This window comes from Phacochoerus africanus, chromosome 14 (assembly GCF_016906955.1).
Source record: "Phacochoerus africanus isolate WHEZ1 chromosome 14, ROS_Pafr_v1, whole genome shotgun sequence".
NCBI lineage: Eukaryota > Metazoa > Chordata > Mammalia > Artiodactyla > Suidae > Phacochoerus > Phacochoerus africanus.
Genome location: NC_062557.1, coordinates 59790338 through 59798786, shown reverse-complemented (window position 1 = coordinate 59798786; position 8449 = coordinate 59790338). Strand labels below are relative to the sequence as shown.

The 8449-nt window shown below is 62.8% G+C and overlaps 1 protein-coding gene across 1 annotated transcript; it reads left to right on the top strand.

Moving 5' to 3' along the window:
- Positions 1 to 38: 38 nt before the first annotated feature.
- On the top strand, positions 39 to 8270 carry SMCR8 (SMCR8-C9orf72 complex subunit). The gene is made up of 3 exons (XM_047757745.1): positions 39 to 2941; positions 4419 to 4873; positions 7339 to 8270. Exons 1-2 carry the CDS (start codon positions 588 to 590, stop codon positions 4870 to 4872), a joined length of 2808 nt encoding a protein of 935 aa, XP_047613701.1. The 5' UTR covers positions 39 to 587; the 3' UTR covers position 4873; positions 7339 to 8270.
- The last annotated feature ends 179 nt before the right edge of the window (positions 8271 to 8449 follow it).

Below are 8449 nucleotides of genomic sequence, written 5' to 3'. Positions count from 1 at the left end.
CCCTTTCCGCTCCGCCCTCGGGAGACGCCGCTCGGCACAGCGGAAGTCGACGCGCACGCTTCCGGGTCACGCGGCGCGCGACGCCGAGAGTCATGTGACGCCAAGATGGCGGCGCCGCGGTCGTTTGCTCCGGGTTGTGGTGTCCGAAGAGCCGCGACGGTTTCTACCCTCGGGCCGTAGGGGCCGCCACGCTGGGCTGGTCCGTGCGGCTGCCTGTAGCCCCGCGTCGGGCACCCGTTCCGGGCGGGGGGCGCTGCCATCGCGGTTGGGTTCTTGGGAGCGCCCGTGACCTCGCTGCAGGTGCCCTGCGCCGGCCGCCGTCGCCGGAGGAGAAGAGCAGCCGTCCCCCTGGGTCTTCCCGACCCGCGGAGTTCATGAGGCCTCCGAGGGCCCTCGAGGAGCCACAGCTCTGAAGGGCTGCAGGCGTTCGAGGCTTCAGGTGTGTGACAGGCAGCCTCGGACCCCTGAGGGCGCAAAGAAGACCGCAGGGACTTTACTTCCTCTTCCAGAGGCCTGGCTTCCACGCGTTGGCTACTCCCGCATTGTCTCCCACTTCCTTTCAATGTTCTCGCCATACATCTGGAAATATGATCAGCGCCCCTGACGTGGTGGCCTTCACCAGAGAGGACGAGTACGAGGAGGAGCCTTACAATGAGCCAGCCCTACCCGAGGAGTACTCGGTGCCCCTCTACCCCTTCGCCAGCCAAGGAGCCAATCCATGGTCCAGACTGTCCGGGGCCAAGTTCTCTCGAGACTTCATCCTTATTTCCGAGTTCTCTGAACAGGTGGGACCCCAGCCCTTACTGACCATCCCCAATGACAGCAAAGTTTTTGGTACTTTTGATCTCAATTACTTCTCGTTGCGGATCATGTCTGTGGATTACCAGGCCTCCTTCGTGGGCCACCCCCCTGGTTCTGCCTACCCCAAGCTGAACTTCGTAGAGGACTCCAAGGTCGTGCTGGGAGACTCCAAGGAGGGAGCCTTTGCCTATGTGCACCACCTTACCCTGTATGACCTGGAGGCCCGTGGCTTTGTGCGGCCCTTCTGCATGGCTTACATCTCAGCCGACCAGCACAAGATCATGCAGCAGTTCCAGGAGCTTTCAGCTGAGTTTTCCAAAGCTTCAGAGTGCTTGAAAACAGGTAACAGGAAGGCATTTGCTGGGGAACTTGAAAAAAAACTGAAAGACTTGGATTACACCCGGACCGTGCTGCACACCGAGACGGAGGTCCAGAAGAAAGCCAACGACAAAGGCTTTTACTCATCGCAGGCCATTGAGAAAGCCAACGAGCTGGCCAGCGTGGAGAAGTCCATCATTGAGCACCAAGACCTGCTGGAGCAGATCCGCTCGTACCCTCGTCGGAAGTTGAAGGGCTCCGATTCGAGTCCTGGGGAGACGGGGCACACCCAGGGTCAGCCCAGCCAGGCAGCCACTCCCTCTGACCCTGACGAGCCCGCCGACGCAAACCATTTCGCCTGCAGACCCGCCTACACCCCGAAACTCATCAAAGCAAAGTCTACCAAGTGTTTTGACAAGAAGCTGAAGACCCTGGAAGAGCTCTGTGACACCGAATACTTCACCCAGACCCTGGCTCAGCTCAGCCACGTCGAGCACATGTTCAGAGGAGACCTCTGCTACCTCCTGACCAGCCAGATCGACAGAGCGCTCCTGAAGCAGCAGCGCATCACAAACTTCCTCTTTGAAGACTTCGTGGAGGTCGATGGCAGGGCAGTAGAGGAGCAGGAGAGCACCCCCCCGAAGCCCAGTCAGGACAGGCCGCCCTCCAGGGCTCTGGAAGAGTGTCCCGTTCCTCAAGTGTTAGTTACCGTGGGCTCCTACAGGTCCAGCGTGGAGTCTGTGCTGATCAAGATGGAGCAGGAGCTCGCGGAGGAGTACAGGGAGGCGGAGGCGGCAGAATCGAGCAGTTTTGACCCCCAGGAGAACTTGGACTACCTGGATCTGGACATGAAAGGGAGCGTCAGCAGCGGGGAGAGCATTGAGGTCCTGGGCGCGGAGAAGCCCGGCTCTGTGCTGTCCACGTCTGACAGCCAGGCCAGCCTCACGGTGCCCTTGAGCCCCCGGGTGGTCCGGAGCAAGGCGGTCAGCCATAGGACCATCAGCGAGGACAGCATTGAAGTCCTGAGCACCTGCCCCTCGGAGGCCCTCATCCCCGACGACTTTAAGGCCAGCTACCCAAGTGCCATTAACGAAGAAGAGTCGTGTGCAGACGACGGCGAGGGAGCCATCCGCTTCCAGGCAGGCGCCAGCCCGCCGGAGCTGGGAGAGGCCGAGGAGGGCAGCTCGGAAGACACGCTGTTACAGACAGACGCCTGCTGCATCGGGAAGGAGAGCGGCGGGCTGCAGGTGCCACTCTCCACACCCGTCTCCGCGCTGTCCGACGAGGACGAGGTGGTGAGCGTCCCGCCGCAGCGCTACAGGCAGAAGGACCAGAGCTTTCACGTGGACTTTGCGGTGGAAAACGCCAGCCCTTCCTCCCAAGACAACAGCTCCGAAGGCTTCCCGGCTTACGAGCTGGACCCGAGCCACCTGCTGGCCAGCCGGGATGGCAGCAAGACCAGCCTGGACGACTGCTCTGATGCCACCAGCTACGTGAGCAGCGTGGCCTCCGCCAGCTCGGACAGGACTCCCTCGGCTCATGCCACCGGCCCGTCTTCCGAGAGGCATAAGAAGAGGGCTGGCCAGAATGCCTTAAAGTTCATCCGCCAGTACCCCTTTGCCCACCCAGCCATCTACTCCCTGCTCAGCGGGAGGACGCTCGTGGTCCTGGGGGAGGACGAAGCCACAGTCAGGAAGCTTGTGACAGCGCTGTCCATCTTTGTCCCCAACTACGGCCGCTGTGCCAAACCTGTGAAGCACTGGGTCTCCTCTCCTCTGCACATCACGGATTTTCAGAAGTGGAAGCTGATCGGCCTGCAGAGGTAACGGGTTACAGGGGGCAGGGACAGGGACGGGCCCTGGCCGGTTAGAGGTGAGGCGTCAGGGGCCGCTCCCCAGGGAGGTTCCCAGGCCGATGTGCTGGGCCCAGCATCAGGAGGCCTGGCTGCCGGCCGGGGGCGGGGCCGACTGCAGCGTCGCTTTGGGCCAGGCCTCCCCGCCTCTGGCCGCCTGTCCCAGGAGGGGCTCTAGTTCCTGAGGGGTGGCCAGCCCTGCCCTGCTCCCCCTGTGGCAGAATTGTCTGGGAGCTTCCTTTTAAATCACGGGTTCCTGGGCCCCGTCCGCAGAGATCCTGATTGAGTCAGCCTGGTGTGGACGGACCTGGAGCCCTCAGGCTGCTGCTGATTCTCCGGGTCGCACCACCGTGTCAGTGACCGAGGTGAGGGGCGGCGGCGGTGGCCGTGCCGGGAGAGGCCACCGTCCTGCCCCTGCCCCCACCCCCGTCTCATTCCTCGTCCTTCCGGAAGCTTTCTTGTTCATCCCCCACGTGTGCTGAGCGGATTCTTTGGGGCCTTTCACGTGCTGCCTGTCTGGCCTGCGGGCCGCAGCCCTCGTCTGGGCGCTGGATGTGGACGAGGGGCCCAGGTGCCAACACTCGGGTCCTCCCGGACTTGGTCCTTCCTGCCAGGGGGTTACTAGCCTTTGCGTGGCGGGCCTGTGTTTGGCTGCTGTCCTGGATGGAAGGACACACGCCTCCCTCCTCCGCTCACACCCCTTGCCCAACCCTCAACGTTAGACTTTTTCACCTCAAAAGGCGGAGAATCGAAAACACACGTCCTGAGTTCCCGTCACGGCTCAGTGGTTAACGAATCTGACCGGGAACCATGAGGTTGCGGGTTCGGTCCCTGGCCTCGCTCAGGGGGTTAAGGATCCGGCGTTGCCGTGAGCTGGGGTGTAGGTCGTAGATGAGGCTCGGATCTGGCGTGGCTGTGGCTGTGGCGTAGGCCGGTGGCTACAGCTCCGATTAGATCCTTAGCCTGGGACCCTCCTTACGCTGTGGGTGCGACCCTAGAAAAGATTTTAAAAAGAGAAAGAAAACACACGTTGGTCAGTTCGTGGGTGTGAGTCGACTTATCCAGGACCAGGCTCAGGATGTCTTGCCCTTCCCATTGGCTTCCCCTGAGCCTCCTTAGAAAGTGCCCGATGGCGAGGGGGGCAGCCTTCGCACCAGCTCAGGCCTGGCACCTGCCCAAGGTGCACTGTGGACAGGACCCCCGTTGCGGGGGCCGGCTCCCTGGCGGTGGGCACCCGGGCAGTGCCCTCCTTCCCTCCTGGGGAGGTAAGAGCATTGCGTCACTGGACAGTCGTTTGCCAGGTGTTTCCCGAGGGCTGTAAAGTGCCAGCACTGTGCCCGGCCCGGGGGCGGGGGTCCGTCAGCCGTGCTGCGCCCCACAAGGGCCGCCCTCCCTCCAGCCCCAGCTGTCACCCCCCCACCTGCTGACCTCGGCCTGTGTGTTTCAGGGTGGCGTCCCCTGCCGGCGCCGGCACCCTCCACGCCCTGAGCCGCTACAGCCGCTACACGAGCATCCTGGACCTGGACCGGAAGACGCTGCGCTGCCCCCTGTACAGGGGCGCCCTGCTGCCACGGCTGGCGGACCACCGCACCCACATCAGGCGGGGCGGCACCTACTACCTGCACGTGCAGAGCCTGCTCACGCAGCTGTGCGCCAAGGCCTTCCTCTTCGCCTTCTGCCACCACCTGCACCTGCCCGCCCACGACAGGGAGGCCATAGAGCAGGCCGCCAGCCGCCAGGCCAGCTTCTTGCAGTTTAACCTGGGGCTGGTGAATGAAGACGCCAAGGTGGTCCGGCACCTGGCCGAGCTGCTGAGGCTGCACTACACGCGGGAGCCCTCCGGCACCAGCCAGCCTGCGCTCAGGTTCGACTACGTCCCCAGCTTTCTGTACAAGATCTGAGGTCAGTCCTGGCCACGGAGACCACGACCTGTGATGGGGGGGAGGGGATGGCCGTGCGGGCCCCTGAGCCGTTTAGACTGCTGGCATCGACGACGGGAAGCGAACCGCGGTGGCAGGTGTTCCAGGGGCCTGCGGGCGAGGGTGGGGGCAGGGCTGGCCCTCTGGAGGCGTCTGGAAGTTCAGTAACAGCTCAGGCCCCCGTCGGGCTTCCCAAGGGCTGGGGCCAGGCCAGAGGAAGGCCTCTGGGTGCCGGGAGGGAACGGAGGGCGCCCGCGTGCAAGGACCACACCAGCCTCGGGCCGCGCCTCCAAACTCTCAGGCACGCAGCAAAGTCAACGGGAGCAGCCGTTACCTGGAGTGTTTGCTGGAAAGCAGCACGGCCCATGCATTGCCTCATTCAGGCCCAGCCGAGGCCCTTTTACTCTGCCTCACGGAGCCACTGTCCCTGGAGACAGCACAGCCCGGCCCCCGGCCGCGGGAAGCATGCGGAGCCCTGTCCCATCCTCACCTCCTCTCCGGGCACGGAGGCGCCTGTGGCGGGCCCTGGGAAGTTGCTCCCGGGATCAGCAGGAGTGACTGACAGGAGGCACTGGTCCCCTGTCGTCGGAACTGCTCTGGGGTAGAAGCCCAGGAGACGGGGCCCCTGTGTCACCGGCTTCCCACTGTGCGGCGAGAAGAGCCAGCAGGCTCCGGGCCCCGTCCACCAGCTGTGCTGCGGGCAGGTTACACTGTCCTGGGGAGGCCTGCAGACGTGCTGGATCCAACTGAGTCCCCCGGTCCCCTCGCCCACAGCAGACCTTTGCACTTCACTACCTCGCTGGGTGTCCTGGGCCGGGGCGGCCGGGGTGGGGCTCCGTGCACCTCGTTCCGTCCCCAGGTCCCCTCCACCCACCGGGACCCCTGAGGCCCTTGACGAGTCACCACTGGCCCGGAGAGGCATGGTTTCTTGCAGCCTCGAAGATTTCACACCTTTTTTCTTAAGCTGTTTTTTTCCCCGAGTAGGGAGAACTCTTGGTATTTCTGCTTTTCCATTCGTTCCCCAAATCGTGGTGAGACAGACCCGAGGCAGCCACAGCGGGTGCTCCCGAGCGGGTGTGTCTGTGTCCGCTGGGGCCGTGTTCCAAGTCGTCAGGTCCCATGGCTGAGACCGGGGGCTTCGCGGTCCTGACCCGCTGTCCCATCCTGCCCAGGCTTCCTGTCCGGCTGTGGTTCTCTGGACTCCGTGGCAGGGCCCCTCGTGGCCGTGGTGCTGCCTTGGCTCTTGGGACCCATGCTGTTGCCTGCGTCCAGCTGCAGCAGCGCTGGCGGGAGGGCTACCCTCCCCGCCTCCCCGCGTGTCCTTCTCGGTAGCTGGTTCAGAGCCGTCTCCTTGGGCCTCAGGGACGTGAGCTGGGGACATTAAACCTCCCAAGGGAAGAGTGCTCCTTGGGGCTCACATGACTGGTGGGAAGCGGCCACTGGCTCCACCACCGACGGTGCAGATGGCCCGTCCCCTGGGACGCTGGAGGAGCCGCGGTCAGTCCTGCTGGCCTCTAGAAGCAGGAGTCCTTTCTGTGGAAGCCGCGCCTTGGGAGGTCAGGAGAGCCTGGCGGGTGTGAGCCAGCGGCCCCAGGGGGCGCGGGGAGCCCTCCCCCGAGCTGCTGCTTCACTAAGAAGTGGAGTTGGCTCCACTGACTGGCGGTTGGACTCCAGTGTTTAAATCCTGGCCAGGAGTTCCCGTCGTGGCGCAGTGGTTAACGAATCCGACTGGGAACCATGGGGTTGCGGGTTCGGTCCCTGGCCTTGCTCAGTGGGTGAAGGATCCGGCGTTGCTGTGAGCTGTGGTGTAGGTTGCAGACGCGGCTCGGATCCCGCGTTGCTGTGGCTCTGGCGTAGGCCGGCGGCTACAGCTCCGATTCGACCCCTAGCCTGGGAATCTCCATATGCCGCGGGAGCGGCCCAAAGAAATAGCAAAAAGACAAAAAAAAAAAAATTTTTGGTTAAAATCTGACTGCAGCGTGGCGGCTTCGAAGGGTTGCTTCACGCCGAGCGTGTTTCTCCTTCAAGGGCTCTTGAGGGTGAACCCCTGGCGATAGGTCAGCAGGAGTCTAAACTCTGAGAGATGCTCTGAGGAGCAGACTATCGGGGCCTGTGACGGTTCCAAGGCCCGGCCACCGAACCTGGGGCTTGTCGGAACTCCACTTCCAGTCCCTTTCCCGCCCCGCTTTGTTCAGGCCGCCCGGGTTAAGAAGCACGGCCCAGGCTCGCAGCCTGTGTGGACACTGTGCCTTTTAGGGCACCAGTGGCTCCGGGGAGCTTGCTCCTCGGTGGAATCTGGGTCTGAAAGACGGTCTTGCTGTGGTCGCTGCGGTGGCGGAAGTGGCCCACCCAGCCCTCGGCTTCTTAAAAGAGGACATCAGCTCTGTGTGCAAGGGATGACAGATTTCACCCCCAAACAAGTAACAAATCCTATCTCAAAAACTGTAGGAAGGCCCGCAGAGTCCAGCCCGAGCGCCAGGGCTGCTGAGGGTCCTGCACGCGCTCCCGCCAGTGCCGGATGCACGCACCCACCTCCCCGGCCTGACGGCGCCTGGCCCATCAGCTTCTCCACGTGTCCACGACGCTGCTGCCACCGCCACCTCATCTGCGCAGGCGGGAGCCCTCGCCGATGGGGATCCATCCGTCCCCAAGCCAGCGTCAGGTGTCACCTCCCATCTCCCCAGAGGCTCAAGAAAGTGCCTTGGTTCCTGCTTTGAGGCAAACCAGCTCGCTTCCTGGCTTCTCCCTCATACTGTGATAGAAACGGATCCCACTGGAGTCAGAGATGCTGTTATCAGCCTGCAGAAGAGGAAAGCAGCACACCCGCCGCTGGTCGGAAGCAAGACCAGTCTCAGCCAAGCTTGGAGCCCAGGGGCCGCGCTGGTTCCCCCACCCCCGTGAGCACCGACCCGACCGGATCTGGCCTCACCTGTTCAGCGGGAAGCAGCGAGGCAGGGTGGTGGCTGCAGGCTGCGATGTGGCTTGGGGGGTGCCCCTTTGTCTCCCTGGGGAGAGCCGAGGCCCTGAGTGTGAGGCCAAGCAGCACAAGGACTGCCCATGACAGCTGCCGCCGTGGAGGCTACACGGAGCAGCGGAGTGTGAGGGGCCAAGCATCCTTTTGTGAAAAGCCGTTGTGTCACTGCACGTCCCCTGTCGTGTGTGTGGGGTCCCACCAGGCCAGCTGTCTCCCGGTGGGGCCGCCCCAAGTTTAACCAGAGTCATGCCAGACAAATAGTATGAGAAGCGTACTTTTTAAAAAATTAATTTATTTCAGTTGAGATATTTTTGAAATATAAAAATTGGTTGTATTTTTAAAGCTATCATTCTTGTAGATCCGTGGTTAAAAATTTGACTGTGCTCATTAAAAATGGTCATCTATGTTTTGCACTTGCGATTTGTGAAAAATAAAGCGTCCGTGGGAAGGTGGCATCTGGTTTCCTGATGACGGGGCGGGGGGGGGGGAGGTAGGCGCTCCTCTGCCCCGGGTGGGGGGGGGGGACCAGGTCCCCGGGTGCCGCGAGTCGGAGCCCACGGAGCTGGGCGGCACCTGAACAGACGT

What these genes read in the sequence shown, in the direction of transcription:
- SMCR8 (XM_047757745.1), top strand. Translation starts at nt 588, where the DNA reads ATGATCAGCGCCCCTGACGTGGTGGCCTTCACCAGAGAGGACGAGTAC. An exon ending in AAGCTGATCGGCCTGCAGAG is followed by an intron (nt 2,942 to 4,418) that starts GTAACGGGTTAC and finishes TGTGTGTTTCAG; the next exon opens with GGTGGCGTCCCCTGCCGGCG.